Raw genomic sequence first — 25,822 nt, 5'->3', positions numbered from 1 at the left:
CACCCCCCTCACGTATTAAAAAAAATGGCGGTGGGTGACGGGGAGGAGCCAAAACAAATTGGCGGGAAAACAAAAAAACTTCGCGTCACGTGGGAAGGGAGACGCCAAATACGATTGGCTCCGAGGCGGAAGCGACTTTGAGGCAAAAAATTTTTACATTACGAAATTACAAAACTCAACATCGACAATAAAACTCACGTTGGCATTCGCGCCGGTGTAAATAAATGTAAAAAATAAAAGTTGCATTGTTGACGTACCATATTCAAATGAAATGTTTTTGACTCGAACGCGATTCCGTTGTTTCGATTCATCCTCGTCCTGAATCGTGTCGAGCTATGATGACTAAACGCGATTCGTGGTCCGCGTTTGCTGAGCCAATAGGAGCGCAACGCTGCTGAAGGCAGCGTCCAATAGGAGAAGGCGATGGTGGGAGGTGGCCGGGTGCCGCTGGGACCAATCAGTGAGCAGGACGTTCAATGTTTCCCGCTTTTTTTAAATCACAAAACAATATTTATACCCCGGGGTAAAAGTTATCGAGAGCATTGTTTTAATAAGTGTGTAGTCGGAAAAGTTTGCACGTAAATTATATTTAAACAGAGGAGCAGTAACAATAATATAACTACACCAATATTATCCCAATGGTAATCGATTCCATCAGCTATAATCACTACCACCATCTCGATTCCCGCTTTATCCCCCACTCCATTGAAAATCGATTCCACGAGCTCCATTCACCAACGATCGATTCCCATGTTACTAACAACGGGAATGGACTCCATCTAAAACGTCGGAAGCCGCAACGGGAATCGACTCCATCTGAACGTCGGAAGCCGCAACGGGAATCGACTCCATCTGAACGTCGGAAGCCGCAACGGGAATCGACTCCATGTTATTTTTTAACAATGTCTAAGAGTATTCTTAGTTTTTTCGGTAAAGTCACGTTGAAGAGAAACAACAAAATAATAAAATATATATAAAACAATAAAAAATTCTCACGACGTTTCGACCATAACTCAAACGGTCGTCTTCAGGTGTGTTGGTTTGCACAAATTTATTTTTAAACGGCGCATTTGTTTATTTATAAAAACGTTAGCGCCACGCGCAACGATTTGGCAGTTTATTTAGGACTAGTCCATCTATATTCTGAAAAGAGGGGGGAGACGAAATTTTTTATAATGTATGCTGTCTGAAAGCCACTGTAAGCGTGAATAATCAATTAAGACCTGAAATGGTTTATCAAATCTTTCCAATGATTGCTAAGATAGAATCCATCTTCTCGGTTGAAATTGTCTCTGTGCTTGTATATGTGGATAGCCTCATGAACGAATCTCTCATGGAAGCCAGATGGCTTACAAAGAACCTCTGTCTTGGAAAAGTCAATGGCATGTGAGCCTACTGAATTAGAACAATGATCTGCTACGGCCGAGGTGTTAGTCCTACCGTGTTTAAGGTCTGCTTTGTGTTCACGAATGCGGTCCGAGACATGGCGTTTGGTTTCTCCAATGTAACTACTACCACAGAGGCAACTTAGTTTGTAGACACCAGGGTATTGTATGTCCGGAATCACATCTTTTACAGACGGAACCAGATCACGGATTTTATGTAATGTGTTGAAACGGACCTGGATCTTGTGTTTATTCAAGATTTTGGAGATCTTTTTTGTGATCCCAGCAATGTAGGGTAAAGTGATGGTTTTGAAAGGCTCCTCAAGAGGGTTCTTCTTCATGGTTTGAGTGATAGCTTTGCGGATTGTATAGTCGGAGTAACCATTAGCCCTAAGAGCTTGGTGTACGTGCTTGAGTTCACTACTTATGTGTTCCTGGTCGGATATGCATTGGGCTCTATGATACAGAGTCTTGATGAGAGAATTCTTCTGTGATGGATGGTGGTGGGAATCCGGTTTCAGATAAGCATCCGTATGGGTAGCTTTCCTGTAGACAGAGTGGCTCATTGAACCATCAGGTCTCTTTTTAATTAGGACATCCAAAAAAGGTATCTTGCCATCTATTTCGACTTCCATGGTAAATCTGATGGCTGGGTGTATGGAATTGATGTGGTCGAAGAATTGGTCTAGAGCAGGCCGGCCATGTGGCCAGATGACAAAAGTGTCATCCACGTTCCTCTTCCATAAGTTTGGGCGCAGAGTGGCAGTCTGGATGGCGTCAGTCTCAAATTTCTCCATGAAAATGTTAGCTATAACTGGAGAAAGGGGGGAGCCCATTGGGGTGCCCTCAGTTTGTAGAAAGTTCCATTCCAAGTGAAGTATGTATTGGTTAAACAGTGTCTCACCAGGGGGGGTACCTCAGTGTTTAGTCCTTGATGAACCAAGTCTTCAATGATTGCAATGGTGTCAGGTACAGGAACCTTGGTGAATAAGGAAACTACATCAAAACTGACAAGCAGGTCGTCTGGGGACAGGGAAATACCCTTGATTGTCGATACCAGGTGAGTAGAATTTTGTACCGCAGAGGTGGTCTTTCCAGTGAAAGGACGCAGGATTTCAGACAAAAAACGAGCTAGTTTGTAGGTGGGGGAGCTGATAGTAGAGACTATGGGACGAAGAGGTGTATCTACTTTATGTATTTTTGGTAAGCCGTATAATCTTGGTGGCCTGGCAGCAGAAGGTTTCAACGAAAACTTATAATTTCTGATTCAACCACATTAATTGATCAATCTAAACAGTTTTCGTTGAAACCTTCTGCTGCCAGGCCACCAAGATTATACGGCTTACCAAAAATACATAAAGTAGATACACCTCTTCGTCCCATAGTCTCTACTATCAGCTCCCCCACCTACAAACTAGCTCGTTTTTTGTCTGAAATCCTGCGTCCTTTCACTGGAAAGACCACCTCTGCGGTACAAAATTCTACTCACCTGGTGTCGACAATCAACGGTATTTCCCTGTCCCCAGACGACCTTCTTGTCAGTTTTGATGTAGTTTCCTTATTCACCAAGGTTCCTGTACCTGACACCATTGCAATCATTGAAGACTTGGTTCATCAAGGACTAAACACTGAGGTACCCCCCCTGGTGAGACACTGTTTAACCAATACATACTTCACTTGGAATGGAACTTTCTACAAACAAACTGAGGGCACCCCAATGGGCTCCCCCCTTTCTCCAGTTATAGCTAACATTTTCATGGAGAAATTTGAGACTGACGCCATCCAGACTGCCACTCTGTGCCCAACCTTATGGAAGAGGTACGTGGATGACACTTTTGTCATCTGGCCACATGGCCGGCCTGCTCTAGACGAATTCTTCGACCACATCAATTCCATACACCCAGCCATCAGATTTACCATGGAAGTCGAAATAGATGGCAAGATACCTTTTTTGGATGTCCTAATTAAAAAGAGACCTGATGGTTCAATGAGCCACTCTGTCTACAGGAAAGCTACCCATACGGATGCTTATCTGAAACCAGATTCCCACCACCATCCATCACAGAAGAATTCTCTCATCAAGACTCTGTATTATAGAGCCCAATGCATATCCGACCAGGAACACATAAGCAGTGAACTCAAGCACGTACACCAAGCTCTTAGGGCTAATGGTTACTCCGACTATACAATCCGCAAAGCTATCACTCAAACCATGAAGAAGAACCCTCTTGAGGAGCCTTTCAAAACCATCACTTTACCCTACATTGCTGGGATCACAAAAAAGATCTCCAAAATCTTGAATAAACACAAGATCCAGGTCCGTTTCAACACATTACATAAAATCCGTGATCTGGTTCCGTCTGTAAAAGATGTGATTCCGGACATACAATACCCTGGTGTCTACAAACTAAGTTGCCTCTGTGGTAGTAGTTACATTGGAGAAACCAAACGCCATGTCTCGGACCGCATTCGTGAACACAAAGCAGACCTTAAACACGGTAGGACCAACACCTCGGCCGTAGCAGATCATTGTTCTAATTCAGTAGGCTCACATGCCATTGACTTTTGCAAGACAGAGGTTCTTTGTAAGCCATCTGGCTTCCATGAGAGATTCGTTCATGAGGCTATCCACATATACAAGCACAGAGACAATTTCAACCGAGAAGATGGATTCTATCTTAGCAATCATTGGAAAGATTTGATAAACCATTTCAGTTCTTAATTGATTGTTCACGCTTACAGTGGCTTTCAGACAGCATACATTATAAAAAAATTCGTCTCCCCCCTCCTCTTTTCAGAATATAGATGGACTAGTCCTGGGTAAACTGCCAAATCGCTGCGCGTGGCGCTAACGTTTTTTTATAAATAAATAAATGCGCCGTTTAAAAATAAATGTATGCGAACCAACACACCTGAAGACGACCGTTTGAGTTATGGTCGAAACGTCGTGAGAATTTTTTATTGTTTTATATATATTTTATTATTTTGTTGTTTCTCTTCAACGTGACTTTACCAAAAAAACTAAGAATATGAAATGTCTAAGAGTGTTATTCTATTACAACATTGCTGTTTTTTTCTTCATAACCACAATCATATAAACAGAAATCTATGCATTGTTACATGAAGACAAGTCCACATATTGTGGCCAAGGTTTAGAAAATTGTTATTTTTATTTACATAGCACAGCAATTATTATTTTTGTTTAAATATTTTTAATAGCAATATATTGGAGGGGCATTTTGAGCAATATTTTTTTGGGGGAAATCTTTTTTTATTCTTCTACAAGCCGCCACAACATGTACACTTAGCCAGCTCTTACAATGAACAATACTTCAATGGTACGCATTGAAACTTAAGCCTAATGTGATTCTCCCCTCTGAGAAACACTTTCAAGGTCCCTCTTGTCATTTCAATATATCGTTGATACAGAATAAACTCCGCCCATCTCATTCCACCAATGGATGAAGGCTTCCCCAACTCCATGGCGGTAATGGGGAGGAGGGGGAGGTTGTTTGACCATACTTCACCACTGCGGGTCATGTACAAAGCTTCATTTCAGCCAGATCTGTCCCCAAGTCGGCTGGGCACGCCGCATCCGCCACTCTTGTCACCCACAGCTGTGACCACGAGCCACGAGCCTACTCCAGTCCACCTGAGACACGGAGAATATTCTTCAGCGTGATGCTCTTTGGTCCTTTCAGGTTAAAGTCATCACGTGGTAGGTACAAAATAAAATAAATCACGACGTTTCGGGCGCAACACAAGCTAAATTTTGATTTAAAGCTTTCGTGACTGCAGTAATTTATATTCAATATATAAAAAGATATAAAACGTGATAATTTGTATTGTTTTATATATATTTTATTATTTTATTGTTTCCCTTCAACGTGACTTTACCGAAAGAGCTAAGAATATAAGGGACAAGTCCTTAGTAACAACTCCTTACGAACAACTCCCTACTTACTAACAACTCCCTACTAACAACTCCTTACGTACTAACAACTCCCTACTAACAACTCCCTACTAACAACTCCTTACTTACTAACTCTTATCATTTTTCATTGCTGAAGGGGTTGCCCCTCCTACCTGAAAATCCTGGCTCCACCTCTGAGTGTGTGACAGGGTAAAGTTTGTATTTGCAGTAAAGTCTAACTCTATTGAGCACGGAGGTTATATAAAAACAGTAGTTTATTTTTGTTTTCCTCTGCTACTCTTTCTAAGAATGTAGTCGGGAAGTTATCACAGCACACGTGCAGCTGAAGTCGGAACTGTTCATCCCAGCATTCAAGGACATCTGTGCCTGGCTTCACACCTCTAAGTTGCGATTGAACATTAATTTATGCATTTCTGCATAACACAAATAGTATTATTTTCAACACCCTTTGCTATGTCACCTGAATTTAGCTTTCATAAATATTCATTTTGAAGCCAGACAGCCGAAATTGTGTGCTCGGAGTTTTGGGTTAACGTTCATTTTGAAGATACGAGCACTTCCAGGCACGTTTATGACATTTGCCCTCATTGCGTGCCATAACAGCTCGTGTGATGAATTTGGGACACTTTTTCACTATAACATGAATATATGAATAAGTATAGACGTGTTAGTCACGTGTGACTGTATATATGCATTCCTCTGTGCATCGATACTGACGTGTAGATGGTGTGGATATTCTTTTTTTCTCTCTGCAGCTGTCGCTTCCTCTGCAGAATTTGTCTGATGGAGCAAAGGCACTTGGTGCAGCTCGGTGCAAAAAGGCATCAATGCGACCGGTGTCCATACAGCACGGATCGTACTGAACATTTGACATTGCACCAGAAAACTCACACAGGGGAGAAACTGTTGTATATATAGGTGTTATGAAAATTGATGAAAATAACAAAAAATTAATGAAATTTGAAATTTGCATAATTTATCCGAAATTATGTTCATCAGTGTAATTATGTGCATAAATTATGCTGATTCGAGATATAATCGTATTAATTTATGCGAGTGGGCGTGGTCATGATAATGCAGGTCGTTATGGATTATAAGGTCGAGCCTCGGTGACGAGGATTGTGTTATGAATTGGAATAACGCAATTAATCGTATGCAGTGATGCAGGCGTTGTGAGCGTGAATGAGAGAGAGTCGATTCGACTCTGCTCTTTAATTCCGTATTATCGATAAGGATACGATTACTCTCGATTGAACATTATGAATTATGTGTGTTATGGATTATGTGTGGTGATAGTGTGCTTATGATAGGTCCCCAGGATTCAGATCTCATACGCAGAACAATATTATGCAGAATTTCAGGAAGAATCACACACAAACCTTCTGCTTTGATCAATTTTATTTTCTAGCTAACTTAAATTTTTGGATAATATGAAAACTCAATCTCTAGATGTTGGAATTTCAACACAGCGTTAACATGATACCATCACGATTGCGTTGTTATACCTCGATAGCGGCACCTGTGGTTAATTCCCGACGCGTAACGCAATCGATCGGTTGTTGAGAGAGAGATTAAAAACAAGCGGACTATTCTATCAAAACCTTAACCTTATAATATGCAAACTCGTATTCTTGAATGATTACACAACACGGCACTCGGTCTTTGATTCGTATCCAATCCTTAACACATTCTGATATGCGAAATTATTATGCTTGAAATCGTCAGCACAGTACCACGGCGATGTTCGTTAATTGATTCATCAACGATTATGCAATTAAAGCGTTCGACTGAAATAATTCTGATTGCCTTATCAACACCACTTGATGGCCGCAATGCTTCGTTACTTGAATTGTCACACAACACAGCATTCGGTCATTGATCATGCGCGGCCCTTAATGCAATTATTGTCACGTTAACAATATGATGACTGATTATTATGCAACGCTACTCGTTGAAAGGGTACTCCAACCAGTATTATTCTTGGAGGCACAAATATGCGTTTGAATTCGTTATTTCATTCGTGGATACCAGCAAGATTATGTAGAAAGAAAAATATTAACGAACGACTCAAGTATTTCTAATAGACTTTTCAACGCGACTCAATGGGTGGCGATGTTTCCTTTTGAGATCCTTATCTCGGGCCAATCTTTTAATTAATTGTGGCCAGACCCTTGACAGGGAACCGGTTGAACACGCTCTTCACCCCCGCGAGCGGCGCTCCGTGGTGAGGTGCCAATAATGAATCCTTGTTAATGGGTCAGTTGGTAATTTATGCGGTTAGAAGTACAGCCCCGGCACAATATTACAGAGGAAAATTATGAACACTCTTAAAAACGATGGATTATTCACTCGGTCGTTGCGATGTTTCCACAATCACGGATGGTTCAATGGCTTGAGGTTTTAGGCTTTGTTAATGACCCGTGTGTGTGTTGAATGGTATGAGTGGTGAAAGAGTAGGCCAATGTTCGGAATCGATTCTTTGCGTCAAGCAGACGTCTGTTTTGTCGTGTAGTGGGGGGCAGTGTATCATACGTATCAGTTGATTCTTCTTTCAGTAGTTGGTTCGGACTCGACGGACGTTGGTGAACGAGTAGATACGTTGTTGTAGCTGCGATGACCGTCTGGTAGATGGCGTTAGAAGCACGCCCGCAGCGGCGCGGTTGTACGCGGACGGTATGTAATGCGCGCAGGGCGTCTGCGAGCAGCTGGCACGCTGGTGCTCCGTCGTTGGTGGTTGTAGATTGCAGGCTCACGATTCGCTCGTGGTGGCGCTGGCCGCTAACAGCGGCAGCGGGTCGCCAATCGGCGACACTCGCCAATTCGGCGAGTTGTAGAGGCGTCTCTGGCGTCGGTGATGGCTGGTCTTCTGCTGAGATGAGTTGAGCGGGTCTTCTGCTGAGATGAGTTGAGATGAGTCTTCTTCTGTTGAGCTGAGTTGAGATGAGTCTTCTTCTGTTGAGCTGAGTTGAGATGAGTCTTCTTCTGTTGAGCTGGCCTCGAGGGCTGATGAGCTGATTTCAATGCTGAAACGGCTCCTTTTTATGCCAAAAATCTCTCTCCTTCTCGGCTCCCCCTCACGAGGCGGAGCTATCTCTGATCTGATCGTATGTCGGTGGGGGGGGGTTCGTGTGTCGGTGGTAGGGGGGGGTTCATATGTCATTGTGTATGTTTGTGTGTGTGTCATTTATGACACGGTTCTGTTGGGGTCTTTCCTGAAGCCATAAACATCAAGACAACAGACACCTCGATTCATCTTGGAGGCGTCTGGTTGTCTACTCCATCCATCCAAAGAGAGGGGCGGGTTCCCCCCCCTTTTTCGTACACGTTTTCGACGCACAAAGAAATGGTTGAGATTTTTTTATGTTTAACATTTCACATCACAGTTGGTATCTTATCATACACAGTTATGATCCTGCTTGTGATTCATAGTATTTGATTTATTTCCAAGTGAAGATGCTCTTCCGAGGCTATGCATTTTATCACGTGCTGCAGAGAAAGACAAAGGTGGCCGGGATCTTCCCATCTCTCTATACTTTGCAAATATCATTTCGACTCCACATTCTACCAGCCTAATCCACCCTGTTACCTTGGCTCTTACTTAGTTTATTAATTTTCGTCACTTTGTGTGTTTATAAATGTGTGAGTTTATTTAACTTAAAGCTCGCTCGCTCTTTTGCTGCCCGTGTGCAGGGTGGGGTGGGGCCACTACTAAGTCCCGTGTGTGGCAGATGGTTCCTGCGATAACGATCTGTTTGCCCTGGCGTGAAATTCCTCTCTCGCGCTCTTCGGGAGAGACAAAGGTGGTCGGGAGCACCTATCTCTTTATACTTTCGACTTATATTTCTCAAATACCATTTGGTCCCATGTTCGCCACGACTCGTGTTTGTAACTACGTCCTCCCGACACCTCTCGGTTTTACCAAGGTTCGAATTATTATGATGGAATTATTAAAAAGAAAATAATTATCATCCTGAGTTTAAGAGGTCCGTTTCTTGATTGTTGGAATCCATGTCTCTTGGTTCTGTAAGGTTCTATAATGGAATGTCGTGTAAGGTGAACACGTTATTATTAATGTTATATTGCAATTTTCTTTAAAACTTTGTTTGCCTGGTTGCCGTGTGTGGGGTGGGGTGTGTCTCCTCATCAAACCCGGCTGGCTTTTCCAGATGGCACCTTGTGATAAGGTGTGATTCCTGCTTCTCCGCGTTGCGAGAGACAGAGGTGGTCGGGGTTGCTTGGGATATTGTTTAAACTCTTTTGTAAGTTTGCCCGTTCGCCTCATTCCTTCTCGATAACCTTTGATGTGACTCGGTATTCCTGCTCCAAGCTTTGGTTTAACAGTAAAGGTATTAAAGGTGAAAATCATTTGATAGCGAATTAATCATTGGATAATAATTCACTGATGTGTCTGGTGGCCTGTTCTTAATTGGAGTGAGCGTTAGGACTGCTAATTTTATCTTATTCTTGTTGTTGCCTTTTAATTTTTTTGTTGTTTTACTGGCAAATAAGGAAAAAAAATGTATACGATTTACCCTGTTGGCGTCTCCGTGTCTAGTCTCTTGGTGTTCTGACCTCGGAGGGACCTTTCCTAAGGGGCCCATCAAACTCTTGAGAGTTTTATTATTTCTTTATATATATGGCCTGTTTATGACCGACATCTGGTTTTTCGTGTTTCTGGCTTACGGTTTTATTCATTATAAAAAAAATATTGTTTGTCACGAAAGAAAGGAAAAATAAATCTATGTGTATGCATCCGTAAATATTCTTATGGATATTGTGGAAAAAGGGGCCGTATACAACAGTGTACACACACACAGTACACACATTGTACACACACAGTGTACATACACAGTGTATACACAGTGTACACAAACAGTACACACACAGTGTACACACAGTGTACATACAGTATATACACACAGTGTACACACAGAGTACACACACAGTGTATATATACACACACACAGTGTACACACACACAGTGACACAGCGACACACAGTGACACACAGTGTATACACAGTGTACACACACAGTGTACACACACACAGTGTACACGCACACAGTGTATACACAGTGTATGTCCACACAGTGTATATACGTACACACAGTGTACACACACAGTGTACACACAATAATGTCCACGTTGTTGTTGCTGAGCTCACACACCCAAGGGAGAGAGCAATGGAAAATGAATCTAAATCAACTTAAACTCCAACTCTGTGAGGTCACCACTCTGCATTACCTCATCGGCGTGAAACGCCAGGGTGAGGTGTACCTCGCTAGTGACGTCATGTCACCAAGGTATTCAGCCCTCCCCCGTCCACCGCGCTCTTGAGCGTGACGTCACCTCCTCTTGGGTCACTGCCGATATCGTTCCAGTGGCAATCCTTATTTGGGCACAGCTACGCCCAGTGACTGGTGGCTCATTAACATAATGTATCCTTAAGCCGTCGCGAGTTTGTTGCGACGGGTCAGCGCCCACGCCCCCATCCCTCGACATATGGTCTGGCTTCATTAGCATAATTTATTCATATTCTTAGCTCTTTCGGTAAAGTCACGTTGAAGGGAAACAATAAAATAATAAAATATATATGAAACAATAAAAATTTGCACGACGTTTCGACCATAACACAAACGGTCGTCATCAGGTGTGTCGGTTTGCAATAATTTATTTATTTTTAAACGATGTATTTATTTTTAAACAGTGTAAAAAAAGTCAGCACACGCGCAGCGATTTGGCAGTTTATTTAGAAGGACGAGTCCATCTCTGTTCTGAAAAGAAGAGGGGGGAGACGAAAAATTAATGTATGCTGTCTGAAAGCCACTGTAAGCATGAACAATCAATTAAGACCTGAAATGGTTAATCAAATCTTTCCAATGATTGCTAAGCTGGAATCCATCTTCTCGGTTGAAATTATCTCTATGCTTGTATATGTGGATAGCCTCATGAACGAATCTCTCATGGTAGCCAGATGGCTTACAAAGAACCTCTGTCTTGGAAAAGTCAATGTCATGTGAGCCTACTGAATTATAACAGTGATCTGCTGTTCACGAATGCGGTCCGAGACATGGCGTTTGGTTTCTCCAATGTAACTACTATCACAGAGGCAACTTAGTTTGTAGACACCAGGGTACTGTATGTCCGGAATCACATCTTTTACAGACGGAACCAGATCACGGATTTTATGTAATGTGTTGAAACGGACCTGGATCTTGTGTTTATTCAAGATTTTGGAGATCTTTTTTGTGATCCCCGCAATGTAGGGTAAAGTGATGGTTTTGAACGGCTCCTCAAGAGGGTCCTTCTTCATTGTTTGAGTGATAGCTTTGCGGATTGTATAGTCGGAGTAACCATTAGCCTTAAGAGCTTGGTGTACGTGCTTGAGTTCACTGCCTATGTGTTCCTGGTCGGATATGCATTGGGCTCTATGATACAGAGTCTTGATGAGAGAATTCTTCTGTGATGGATGGTGGTGGGAATCCGGTTTCAGATAAGCATCCGTATGGGTAGCTTTCCTGTAGACAGAGTGGCTCATTGAACCATCAGGTCTCTTTTTAATTAGGACATCCAAAAAAGGTAGCTTGCCATCTTTTTCGACTTCCATGGTAAATCTGATGGCTGGGTGTATGGAATTGATGTGGTCGAAGAATTGGTCTAGAGCAGGCCGGCCATGTGGCCAGATGACAAAAGTGTCATCCACGTACCTCTTCCAAAGACGCTATACGGAGAGACGCGCAAACTCCAAATATACAGCAGGCGACAGTGTCGGGATCGAACCCACTACTTCCTGTATACCAGGTGAGGTAGTTAACATCTCACCACGGAGAGAGACACGCAAACTCCAGTTAGCCTCGGCTATGTTCGTTGATCCTCAATTAATTACTTGGTGGAGTGAGGAAGCATTCATGCCAAGCAGATGAAGGTGGCCGGGCGTGATTCTAGACACGCCACCGCCTGTTTACCCAGTGACAGTGTACAGTTTGTGTTTGCAGCAACGTCTATTAACTCTGTTGAATACGGAGGTTATAGCGTAACAATAGTTTACTTTTGTTTTCCTCTGGTACTCTTTATAAGAATGGAAACAGGAAGTAAACACAGCACACACATCCAGCTGAAGTCGGAACTGCTCACTCCAGCATTTAAGGACATCTGAGCCTGGATTCACACCTCTAAGTTGCGATTGAACATTCATTTATGAATTTCTGCCTAACACAAATAGTATTGTTTTCAACACCCTTTGCTATGTCAGCTGAATTTAGCTCTCATAAATATTCCTTTTGTAGCCAGACAGCCGATATTGTGTGCTCGGAGTTTTGGGTGAACATTCATTTTGAAGATACGAGGGCTTCCAGGCATGTTTATAACCATTTTCTCTCTCATTGTGTGCCATAACAGCCCTGTGATGAATTTGGGAAACTTTTTACTACATCATGAATATATGAATATAGACGTGTAAGTCACATGTGACTATATATGCATTCCTCTGTGCCTCGATACTGTCGTGTAGATGGTGTGGATATTTTTTTCTGTCTGCAGCTGACGCTTCCTCTGACGCTTCCTCCGCAGAATTGTTCTGATGGAGCAAATGCAGTCAGCGCAGCTCGGTAGGACAAGGCTCCAATGCGACCGGTGTGCATACAGCACGGATCGTACTGGAGATTTGACACGGCACCAGAGGACTCACACAGGAGAGAAACCCTTCAAGTGCAGTGTGTGTGGGAAGGCGTTTTCACGGTCATCTGTTCTTAAAGAACACCAGATAACACACATGGGAGAGAAACCCTTCAAGTGCACTGTGTGTGGGAAGGCATTTTCACTGTCATCTGTTCTTAAAAAAACACCAGAGAATACACACAGGAGAGAAACCCTTCAGGTGCATTTTGTGCGGGATGATGTTTTCACAGTCACCACATCTTAAAGTACACCAGAGAACACACACAGGAGAGAAACCCTTCAAGTGCAGTGTGTGTGGGAAGGCGTTTGCACATTCATCTCCTCTTGTAACACACCAGAGAACACACACAGGAGAGAAATCCTTGAGGTACACTCTGTGTGGGATGATGTTTGCACAGTCATCACATCTTAAAGTACACCAGAGAACACACACGGGAGAGAAACCCTTCAGGTGCACTCTGCAGGAAGGCGTTTGCACATTCATAAAATCTTCAAGTACACCAGAGAACACGGAAGCATCAGAAGATCTGCAAGGAGTGGAGTCTGAAATCAGCTTGTGAAAGTCAAAGTGCCACTATAAGCCCATCCCTCATGAAACACGAACCGGAAGAAAATCCCAGCTTGGACACTTTTCAAGATATCAAGGGGAAATATGAAGAGGTGATGGTGAAGAGGGAATAAGTGATGGTAAAGAAGGAAGAAGTGATGGTGAATAGCGAAGAAGTGTAGGTGAAATGTGAAGATGAAGATTCAACTCCAAAATCGGACCTTCATATTGATGGAGGCAACGTCAAGCAGGGGGTGAATTCTTACTGAGGCAGAGCGAGGCAACTCCCAGCAGTTTGTGGAAGTGTGGGTGGAGTTACTCCTAGACAATACAACGTCAAGTGGAGACCCGGTAGATGTGTAAGCCAGAGACGATGTCGCTACAATAGATGCACCTTTGTCACAGGCCTTTAATGACAAGAATTTGAAGTTGAACACTCAATTCCTACCATCAACCTGCAGAGTAAGAGTGGCCAGTCTTTGTGGACCTGTGGGTTGGGTCAATCTCTCACCAGGAGCGAGAGCCAATAAGCTCCCAAGCATTCACGATGTTCTCATGATAATTGCTTTTACGCTTTGCTCGCTTAATCGCCTCGGCAACTCGGAGTTTTGTATCTCGTCTGAGATGCTCGAAGAGCATCCCCAAGTAGCAGCTGCCCCTGTGTGGCACAAGGTGGTGGCCCTGCACCGGCCTGCATGTGGGCAAGAGCCTGTCAGTAGGGGGCGATGATTGATGCGTCATCTCGGTTGTGTAGTTTGTCGGCAATCTTCATTCGAAGCTTTTGTGACTGGAGGAATCCACACTCTAGTTATTTCGGTAAAGTCATCACGTGGGTAGAAACATAACAGACCACGGCGTTTAGATCACAACACAAGCAATCGTCATCAGGTGGGACAACCACAGCAAGAAGAAGACGCTGAAGTAGGCGCCTACTTCAGCAGTTTTGTCTTCTTGCTGCTGTGGTTGTCCCACCTGATGACGATTGCTTGTGTTGCGATCTAAACTCCGTGATCTATTATTTGTAGCTAATGTTTAGAATTTGCTACATTTTGACCCAGACGCCAGCATGCAATGACCTACTCGTTTTGAATGACACTGCAATAGTACGGTGTACATACACTGTTAAGCAGGCGGTGCGTATTTTTAAAATAACTTCTTGTTAATACGATGTAACCTGATGCAGTCAATTTTGCTGCAGTAATTCAATGTTAATATGCCCGTCAATGATTTAGAATGAATACTTGTCTGACTGCGCGTACATGTAACATTTTGTCTGAGGGTCACATTGAATAAGTGATATTAGGACAAAGTGTGTGTGTGTGTTTGGAAGTAACCTGTACAGAGAACTCAGGTGAGACCCGTTGTTCTTGTGATACAGGTCAAAGGGTACTTTTGTGTTTCACGAAGCGTCTGCCTCTGGAGCAACTCATTGTCTTTGAAATAGGGAGCATGCTCGGATCATTCAGCAGTTACAAGGCATACCACTTGAAAGTTACACGTATAGGAGCAGGTACATTTTCTACAACACGAACTGTAGTTTTGTCTTACGTGTTGACGTAGATTTTGTCTAACTGGGACTAGAAATGGTCCTTGCTGATTGACGTCTGGATGTTCGTACCTATCGGTTGAAGCAAACCCCACTGCTGTTGTTGAGACACTGTGCACCAATAAGGGTCCAACACATTGACGGCCTTCAGGCCAGGAAAGTCACAACATTTGCACACGAAGGACGCATTCACGCAAGTACCCCATGCTCCGTTTTGAAGTTTTAAAATTAAACATCTTTGAATTGTGTTGTGTTTTGAATTAGATGATTGTATTTCTTCATTAAAAGCTTGTATCAATTTACATCTGGAAGACTTCATTGAAAAGGACATTTCATGTGAATTTTCTCTCGTCATTAAGTAGATGGCCTTGCCGGGGGTTTGGTTCAATGCGGACACAAACAGTGTACACACACAGAGTATACACACACAGTGTACACACACACAGTATACACAGTGTGTACACACACACAGTGTACACACAGTATACACAGTGTACACACACAGTGTACGCAGTGTACACACAGTGTACACACACAGTGTACACACACACTGTACACACAGTGTACATACAGTATATACACAGTGTACACACAGGGCACACTGTATATACACAAAGTGTACACAGGGTACACACACAGTGTATATATACACAGTGTACACACACACAGTTACACACACAGTGACACAGCGACACACAGTGACACACAGTGTATACACAGTGTACACGCACAGTGTATACACACAGTGTACACACACACAGTGTACACACACAGTGTACACACACACACAGTGTATACACAATAATGTCCACGTTGTTGCTGAGCTCACACACCCAAGGGAGGGAGCAATGAAAAATGAATCTAAATCAACTCCAACTCTGTGACGTCACCACTCTGCATTACTTCATCGGCGTGAAACGCCAGGGGGAGGTGTACCTCGCTAGTGACGTTATGTCACCAAGGTATTCACCCCGACCCCCGTCCACCGCGCTCTTGAGCGTGACGTCACCTCCGCTTGGGTCACTTCCGATATCGTTCCAGTGGCAATCCTTATTTGGGCAAAGCTACGCCCAGTGACTGGCGGCTCATTAACATAATGTGTCCGTTAAAGCTGTCGCGAGTTTATTGCGACGGGTTCAGCGCCCACGCCCCCATCCCTCGACATATGGGCCGGCCTCATTAACATAATTTAATCAGTCACACAGCCGCTCGTGGGAGGGAAGTGACGTCATACTACTTCCTGCTGTCGCGAGGCAACAGGAAGCTGCCGTGTGCGCGCTTGCACTGAAATCCGAGGTGAGAAATTCTCATCGTTGTGGTGGTGGTCGTTGTTGTTGTTTACCAAGGTAGAGCCTCGCTCTCTCTCTCGTAGGGATGTTAGTTGAGTAGCAGCGAGCATGGGAATCGATGTCCAGGTTGGAACTTTACAATGCGGGGCCTAGCCACGCGGGGCCTTGCCTCCTGCCTTCGCCTGATTGCGTTCACTTTAATTATCTCGCTTAAGTTTAATTTGTCTTCACCCGGCTCGCCACTTTGTAACTTTGTTTTATTGTCAATATTCACGCAGTTTTTATTTTCGTTCTTTTGTTACCAGGCCAAGCCCGCTTGAGCTGCTATACCGCTCTTGTTATCAGAAGCGACCTGCCCACAACAACACAAGGTGAGGCTTTGTCAACGTGTGTGAATGTTTTGACTTAAAACTTTGGTGACTGCAGGAATTAATATTCTTGGTTCTTTTGGTAAAGTCACGTAGATAGAAAATAAAATAAAAATAACAGATAATAATTTTTCTTTTTTTACAATGAAGCAAAACACCCCACAACGTTTCTATGGCAACATTAATGTTGAAGATGCGAGGGCTTACAGGAATATTTATGACATTTGCCCTCTCATTGCGTGCCATGACAGTGCTGTTTGCACAGTCACACATAGTCACTGTAAGATGTTTTTCTTGGTCGTGTTTTTGTTTTGTTGCTAGTTGTGGTTGCACCCGATTCAAGAGCCGAATGGCTCACGGGACTATAACCAAAATAAATCAAACTGAAAATCAAAAAACTGAAACCGCGTGATGAATTTGGGAAAGTTTTTCACTGCATCTCCAAATATATATAAAAGGCAAAGTTGTGATTGTGTGTGTTGTCTGTTCAAAATGTTTAGCGTACTTCCCGACATGCAACAAACTGGAAATTTGCCATGTGGGTACTTTCCAGGCTGTACACCGTGCAAACATTATACAAATACACTTTTGTGTTTTTTTAGGTGGGTAGAGGGGAGCTCAATAATGTATAGATTTTTTGGACGGCAAGTGAGCTGTGACGTCAAATCTGTCACGTGACCCTCGCATGTCGAAGAGTAACGCATTGTAGTCTAGCGGTTAGCGTTGTCTGTGTGTTTGTGTCTGTGTGTGTCTGTTTGTGTGTGTCTGTGTGTGTGTGTCTGTGTGTCTGTGTGTGTGTGTCTGTTTGTGTGTGTGTGTGTCTGTGTGTGTGTATCTGTGTGACTCTGTGTATCTGTGTGTGTGTGTCTGTGTGTGTGTCTGTGTGTGTCTGTATCTGTGTGTGTGTTTGTGTGTCTGTGTGTGTGTGTCTGTGTGTGTCTGTGTGTGTCTGTGTGTCTGTGTGTGTATCTGTGTGTGTGTGTGGAAGAGTAACTCATTGTAGTGTAGCGGTTAGCGCTACGCTGCGCAACGAACCTGGCGACCCGAGTTCGATTCCCGCTCACGGCCACCACCGGTAATGATTATTTGAACCGCTTTTGGGCCTCCCCTAGGTCGACTCAGCCTCAAACGAGTAACTGCTGTGGTGGTGTGAACATCGCCACTGGGGAGACAAAGGCGGCCGGACGTGGTGGATCCAAGTCCCGGGCGAAGCCAGGTAGTACAGTTAGTCATGAATACATGAATGAATATAGACGTGTAAGTCACGTGTGACTGTATATATTAATTCCTCCATGGCTCGATACTGACGTGTAGATGGTGTGGATATTCTTATTTTCTGTCTGCAGCTGACCCTGGTCTGATGGAGCAAATGCACTCAGCACAGCAGCTCGGTACGACAAGTCAACAATGCGACCAGCGTGCATACGGCACGGATTGGACTGGAAATTTGACACAGCACCAGAGAACTCACACAGGAGAGAAACCCTTCAAGTGCACTGTGTGTGACAAGGCATTTTCAGATTCATCTACTCTTAAAACACACCAGAGAACACACACGGGAGAGAAACCCTTCAGGTGCAGTGTGTGTGACAAGGCATTTTCAGATTCATCTCATCTTCAAAGACACCAGAGAACACACACGGGAGAGAAACCCTTCAGGTGCAGTGTGTGTGACAAGGCATTTTCAGATTCATCGACTCTTAAAACACACCAGAGAACACACACGGGAGAGAAACCCTTCAGGTGCAGTGTGTGTGACAAGGCATTTTCAGATTCATCGACTCTTAAAAAACACCAGAGAACACACACGGGAGAGAAACCCTTCAAGTGCACTGTGTGTGGGAAGGCATTTTCAGATTCATCGACTCTTAAAAAACACCAGAGAACACACACGGGAGAGAAACTCTTCAAGTGCACTGTGTGTGGGAAGGCATTTTCACAGTCATCTGCTCTTAAAATTCACCAGAGAACACACACGGGAGAGAAACCCTTCAAGTGCAGTGTGTGTGGGAAGACATTTTCTGATTCATCTGCTCTTAAAAAACACCAGAGAACACACACGGGAGAGAAACCCTCCAGGTGCAGTGTGTGTGGGAAGACATTTTCAGATTCATCTACTCTTAAAAAACACCAGAGAACACACACGGGAGAGAAACCCTTCAAGTGCAGTGTTTGTGGGAAGACATTTTCACGGTCATCTGCTCTTAAAACACACCAGAGAACACACACGGGAGAGAAACCCTTCTTGTGCAGTGTGTGTGGGAAGACATTTTCACGGTCATCTGCTCTTAAAACACACCAGAGAACACACACGGGAGAGAAACCCTTCAAGTGCAGTGTGTGTGGGAAGGCATTTTCAGATTCGTTTGCTCTTAAAACACACCAGAGAACACACACGGGAGAGAAACCCTTCAAGTGCAGTGTGTGTGGGAAGACATTTTCAGATTCATCTACTCTTAAAAAACACCAGAGAACACACACGGCAGAGAAACCCTTCAAGTGCAGTGTTTGTGGGAAGACATTTTCACGGTCATCTGCTCTTAAAACACACCAGAGAACACACACGGGAGAGAAACCCTTCTTGTGCAGTGTGTGTGGGAAGACATTTTCACGGTCATCTGCTCTTAAAACACACCAGAGAACACACACGGGAGAGAAACCCTTCAAGTGCAGTGTGTGTGGGAAGGCATTTTCAGATTCGTTTGCTCTTAAAACACACCAGAGAACACACACGGGAGAGAAACCCTTCAAGTGCAGTGTGTGTGGGAAGACATTTTCAGATTCATTTGCTCTTAGAACACACCAGAGAACACACATGGGAGAGAAACCCTTCAAGTGCAGTGTGTGTGGAAAGGCATTTTCAGATTCATCTCATCTTCAAAGACACCAGAGAACACACACGGGAGAGAAACCCTTCAAGTGCAGTGTGTGTGGGAAGACATTTTCAGATTCATCTACTCTTAAAAAACACCAGAGAACACACACGGGAGAGAAACCCTTCAAGTGCAGTGTGTGTGGGAGGACATTTTCATATTCATCTAATCTTAAAAAACACCAGAGAACACACACGGGAGAGAAACCCTTCAGGTGCAGTGTGTGTGGGAAGACATTTTCTGATTCATCTGCTCTTAAAAAACACCAGAGAACACACACGGGAGAGAAACCCTCCAGGTGCAGTGTGTGTGGGAAGACATTTTCAGATTCATCTACTCTTAAAAAACACCAGAGAACACACACGGGAGAGAAACCCTTCAAGTGCAGTGTTTGTGGGAAGACATTTTCACGGTCATCAGCTCTTAAAACACACCAGAGAACACACACGGGAGAGAAACCCTTCTTGTGCAGTGTGTGTGGGAAGACATTTTCACGGTCATCTGCTCTTAAAACACACCAGAGAACACACACGGGAGAGAAACCCTTCAAGTGCAGTGTGTGGGAAGGCATTTTCAGATTCGTTTGCTCTTAAAACACACCAGAGAACACACACGGGAGAGAAACCCTTCAAGTGCAGTGTGTGTGGGAAGACATTTTCAGATTCATTTGCTCTTAGAACACACCAGAGAACACACATGGGAGAGAAACCCTTCAAGTGCAGTGTGTGTGGAAAGGCATTTTCAGATTCATCTCATCTTCAAAGACACCAGAGAACACACACGGGAGAGAAACCCTTCAAGTGCAGTGTGTGTGGGAAGACATTTTCAGATTCATCTACTCTTAAAAAACACCAGAGAACACACACGGGAGAGAAACCCTTCAAGTGCAGTGTGTGTGGGAGGACATTTTCATATTCATCTAATCTTAAAAAACACCAGAGAACACACGGGAGAGAAACCCTTCAGGTGCAGTGTGTGTGGGAAGACATTTTCATGGTCATCTGCTCTTAAAACACACCAGAGAACACACACGGGAGAGAAACCCTTCAAGTGCAGTGTGTGTGTGAAGACATTTTCAGATTCATTTGCTCTTAAAACACACCAGAGAACACACACGGGAGAGAAACCCTTCAAGTGCAGTGTGTGTGTGAAGGCATTTTCACGGTCATCTGCTCTTAAAACACACCAGAGAACACACACGGGAGAGAAACCCTTCTTGTGCAGTGTGTGTGGGAAAACATTTTCTGATTCATCTGCTCTTAAAAAACACCAGAGAACACACACGGGAGAGAAACCCTCCAGGTGCAGTGTGTGGGAAGACATTTTCAGATTCATCTACTCTTAAAAAACACCAGAGAACACACACGGGAGAGAAACCCTTCAAGTGCAGTGTTTGTGGGAAGACATTTTCACGGTCATCTGCTCTTAAAACACACCAGAGAACACACACGGGAGAGAAACCCTTCTTGTGCAGTGTGTGTGGGAAGGCATTTTCAGATTCGTTTGCTCTTAAAACACACCAGAGAACACACACGGGAGAGAAACCCTTCAAGTGCAGTGTGTGTGGGAAGACATTTTCAGATTCATTTGCTCTTAGAACACACCAGAGAACACACATGGGAGAGAAACCCTTCAAGTGCAGTGTGTGTGGAAAGGCATTTTCAGATTCATCTCATCTTCAAAGACACCAGAGAACACACACGGGAGAGAAACCCTTCAAGTGCAGTGTGTGTGGGAAGACATTTTCAGATTCATCTACTCTTAAAAAACACCAGAGAACACACACGGGAGAGAAACCCTTCAAGTGCAGTGTGTGTGGGAGGACATTTTCATATTCATCTAATCTTAAAAAACACCAGAGAACACACGGGAGAGAAACCCTTCAGGTGCAGTGTGTGTGGGAAGACATTTTCATGGTCATCTGCTCTTAAAACACACCAGAGAACACACACGGGAGAGAAACCCTTCAAGTGCAGTGTGTGTGTGAAGACATTTTCAGATTCATTTGCTCTTAAAACACACCAGAGAACACACACGGGAGAGAAACCCTTCAAGTGCAGTGTGTGTGTGAAGGCATTTTCACGGTCATCTGCTCTTAAAACACACCAGAGAACACACACGGGAGAGAAACCCTTCTTGTGCAGTGTGTGTGGGAAAACATTTTCTGATTCATCTGCTCTTAAAAAACACCAGAGAACACACACGGGAGAGAAACCCTCCAGGTGCAGTGTGTGGGAAGACATTTTCAGATTCATCTACTCTTAAAAAACACCAGAGAACACACACGGGAGAGAAACCCTTCAAGTGCAGTGTTTGTGGGAAGACATTTTCACGGTCATCTGCTCTTAAAACACACCAGAGAACACACACGGGAGAGAAACCCTTCTTGTGCAGTGTGTGTGGGAAGACATTTTCAGATTCATCTATTCTTAAAAATCACCAGAGAACACACACGGGAGAGAAACCCTTCAAGTGCAGTGTTTGTGGGAAGACATTTTCACGGTCATCTGCTCTTAAAAAACACCAGAGAACACACGGGAGAGAAACCCTTCAAGTGCAGTGTGTGCGGGAAGGCATTTGCACATTAATCAAATCTTCAAGTACACCAGAGAAGACAGGAGAGAAACCCTTGAGGTACACTCTGTGAGGGATGATGTCTGCACAGTCATCACATCTTAAAGTACATCAGAGAACACACACGGGAGAGAAACCCTTCAGGTGCACTCTGCGGGAAGGCATTTGCACATTCATAAAATCTTCAAGTACACCAGAGAACACGGAAGCATCAGAAGATCTGCAAGGAGTGGAATCTGAAATCAGCTTGTGAAAGTCAAAGTGCCACAATAAGCCCATCCCTTATGAAACAAGAACCGGACGAAAATCCCAGCTTGGACACTTTTAAAGGTATCGAGGTGAAATATGAAGAGGTGATGGTGAACAGGGAAGAAGTGATGGTGAAGAGGGAAGAAGTGAAGGTGAAATGTGAAGATGAAGATTCAACTGCAAAATGGGACCTTCACATCGATGGAGGCAACGTGAAGCAGGATTATAATTCTGACTGTGAGGCAGTGCGAGGCAACTCCCAGCAGTTTGTGGAAGTGGAGGTTTGGGTGGACTTCCTCCGAGACAATCCAAAGTCAGGTGGAGACCCGGTAGATGTGTAAGCCAGAGACGATGTCACTACAATAGATGCACCTTTGTCACAGGCCTTTAATCACAAGAATGTGAAGTTGAACACTTTGTGGGCCCGTGGGTTGGGTAGATCTCTAACCAGGAGCAAGAGCCAATAAGCTCCCAAGCATTCACTATGTTATAATAATTGCTTTTACACGGTGCTTGCTTAATCGCCTCAGCAACTTGGAGTTGTGTGTCGTAACTCGCCTGAAACACTCAAAGAGCATCCCCAAGTAGCAGCTGCCCCTGTGTGGCACAAGATGGTGGCCCTGCACCGGCCTGCATGTGGACAAGAGCCTGTCAGTAGGAGGCGATGATTGATGTGTCATCTCAGTTGTGTAGTTTGTAGGTAATGTTTAGAATTTGCTACATTTTCACTCAGATGCCAGCATGCAATGGCCTACTCGTTTTGAATGACACAATAGTATGTTTTACATACACGGTGAAGCAGACTGCAACTTTTTTAAAAAGCTTGTTAATACGATGTAACGTGATGCAGTATATTTCACTGCAGTAATCCAATTTTGTTAATATGCCTGTCAATAATTTAGAATGTATACTTGTCTGGTTTTGTGCATACTTGTAACATTTGATCTATAAGGGTCAAACATTGAATAAGTGATGTTAGGACAAAGTGTGTCTGTTTGAAAGTAACCTGTACAGAGAACTCAGGTGAGACCCGTTGTTCTTGTGATACAGGTGAAAGGGTACTTTTGTGTTTCACGAAGCATCTGGAGCAACTCATTGTCTTTGACATAGGGAGCACGCTTAGATCATTCATCAGTTACAAGGCATACCACTTGAAAGTTACACGTATAGGAGGAGGTACATTCTCTACAACACGAATTGTAGTTTTGTCTTACGTGTTGACGTAGATTTTGTCTAACTGGGACTAGAAATGCTCCTTGCTGATTCACGTCTGGATGTTCGTAACCATCGGTTGAAGCAAACCCCACTGCTGTTGTTGAGACGCTGTGCACCAATAAGGGTCCAACACAGTGACGGCCTTCAGGCCAGGAAAGTCACAACATTTGCACACGAAGGACGCATTCACGCAAGTACCCGATGCTCCGTTTTGAAGTTTTAAAAGGAAACATCTTTGAATTGTGTTGTGTTTTGAATGAGATGATTTTATTTCCTCATTAAAAGCTTGTATCAATTTACATCTGGAAGACTTCATTGAAAAGGACATTTCGTGTGATTTTTTTCTCGTCGTTAAGTAGACGGCCTTGCCGGGGGTTCGGTTCAATGCGGACACAAACAGTGTACACACATAGTGTACACACACACAGTGTACATACACACAGTGTATACAAACAGTGTACACACACACAGTGTACACATACACAGTGTACACATACACAGTGTATACACACACTGTACACACAGTGTACATACAGTGTACACACACAGTCTATACACACAGTGTACACGCACAGAGTGTACACACATAGTGTATACGCAGTGTGCACAAACAGTGTACACACACAGGGTATACACAGTGTACACACACACAGTGTACACAAACAGTGTACACACAGTGTACACACACACTGTATACACATAGTGTACACACACACAATGTACACACACAGTGTACACACACACAGTGTATACACACAGTGTGCACACACAGTGTACATACACAGTGTACACACACTGTACACAGTGTACACACACACAGTGTATACACACAGTGTACACACACAGTGTACACACACACTGTACACAGTGTACACACACTGTACACACACACAGTGTACACACACACAGTGTATACACACAGGTAGACGCACACACACAGGTAGACACACACTGTACACACACACAGTGTATACACACAGCGACACACAGTGACACACAGTGTACACACACAGTGTACACACACAGTGTATACACAATAATGTCCACGTTGTTGTTGCTGAGCTCACACACCCAAGGGAGGGAGCAATGGAAAAATAAACTAAATCAACTTAAACTCCAACTCTGTGACGTCACCACACATGGTGAGACACTGTTTAACCAATACATACTTCACTTGGAATGGAACTTTCTACAAACAAACTGAGGGCACCCCAATGGGCTCCCCCCGTTCTCCAGTTATAGCTAACATTTTCATGGAGAAATTTGAGACTGACGCCATCCAGACTGCCACTCTGCGCCCAACCTTATGGAAGAGGTACGTGGATGACACTTTTGTCATCTGGCCACATGGCCGGCCTGCTCTAGACCAATTCTTCGACCACATCAATTCCATACACCCAGCCATCAGATTTACCATGGAAGTCGAAATAGATGGCAAGATACCTTTTTTGGATGTCCTAATTAAAAAGAGACCTGATGGTTCAATGAGCCACTCTGTCTACAGGAAAGCTACCCATACGGATGCTTATCTGAAACCGGATTCCCACCACCATCCATCACAGAAGAATTCTCTCATCAAGACTCTGTATCATAGAGCCCAATGCATATCCGACCAGGAACACATAAGCAGTGAACTCAAGCACGTACACCAAGCTCTTAGGGCTAATGGTTACTCCGACTATACAATCCGCAAAGCTATCACTCAAACCATGAAGAAGAACCCTCTTGAGGAGCCTTTCAAAACCATCACTTTACCCTACATTGCGGGGATCACAAAAAAGATCTCCAAAATCTTGAATAAACACAAGATCCAGGTCCGTTTCAACACATTACATAAAATCCGTGATCTGGTTCCGTCTGTAAAATGTGATTCCGGACATACAATACCCTGGTGTCTACAAACTAAGTTGCCTCTGTGGTAGTAGTTACATTGGAGAAACCAAACGCCATGTCTCGGACCGCATTCGTGAACACAAAGCAGACCTTAAACACGGTAGGACCAACACCTCGGCCGTGGCAGATCATTGTTCTAATTTAGTAGGCTCACATGCCATTGACTTTTCCAAGACAGAGGTTCTTTGTAAGCCATCTGGCTACCATGAGAGATTCGTTCATGAGACTATCCACATATACAAGCACATAGACAATTTCAACCGAGAAGATGGA

At 43.8% G+C, this 25,822-nt stretch overlaps 1 protein-coding gene across 1 annotated transcript; it reads left to right on the top strand.

The window, feature by feature from the left end:
- The first annotated feature begins 4,842 nt into the window (after nt 1–4,842).
- LOC142920267 (uncharacterized) lies at nt 4,843–20,227 on the top strand. Its single transcript, XM_076062783.1, has 2 exons — nt 4,843–4,872; nt 18,202–20,227. The coding sequence occupies exons 1-2, from the start codon at nt 4,843–4,845 to the stop codon at nt 20,209–20,211; spliced, it is 2,040 nt and encodes a 679-aa protein (XP_075918898.1). The 3' UTR covers nt 20,212–20,227.
- The last annotated feature ends 5,595 nt before the right edge of the window (nt 20,228–25,822 follow it).

This window comes from Petromyzon marinus, unplaced genomic scaffold, assembly GCF_048934315.1.
Source record: "Petromyzon marinus isolate PM22_M1 ecotype Great Lakes invasive population unplaced genomic scaffold, UKy_Petmar_22M1.pri1.0 PM_G_Scaffold_70, whole genome shotgun sequence".
In the NCBI taxonomy this organism is placed as follows: domain Eukaryota; kingdom Metazoa; phylum Chordata; class Hyperoartia; order Petromyzontiformes; family Petromyzontidae; genus Petromyzon; species Petromyzon marinus.
This window is presented reverse-complemented; position numbering and strand designations above follow the sequence as displayed.

Bases quoted from the DNA above. Each gene is read 5' to 3' on its own strand.
- LOC142920267 (XM_076062783.1), top strand. From the start codon at position 4,843: ATGGATGAAGGCTTCCCCAACTCCATGGCG. The intron at 4,873-18,201 runs GTAATGGGGAGG...AATTTGACACAG, and splicing joins GCTTCCCCAACTCCATGGCG to CACCAGAGAACTCACACAGG.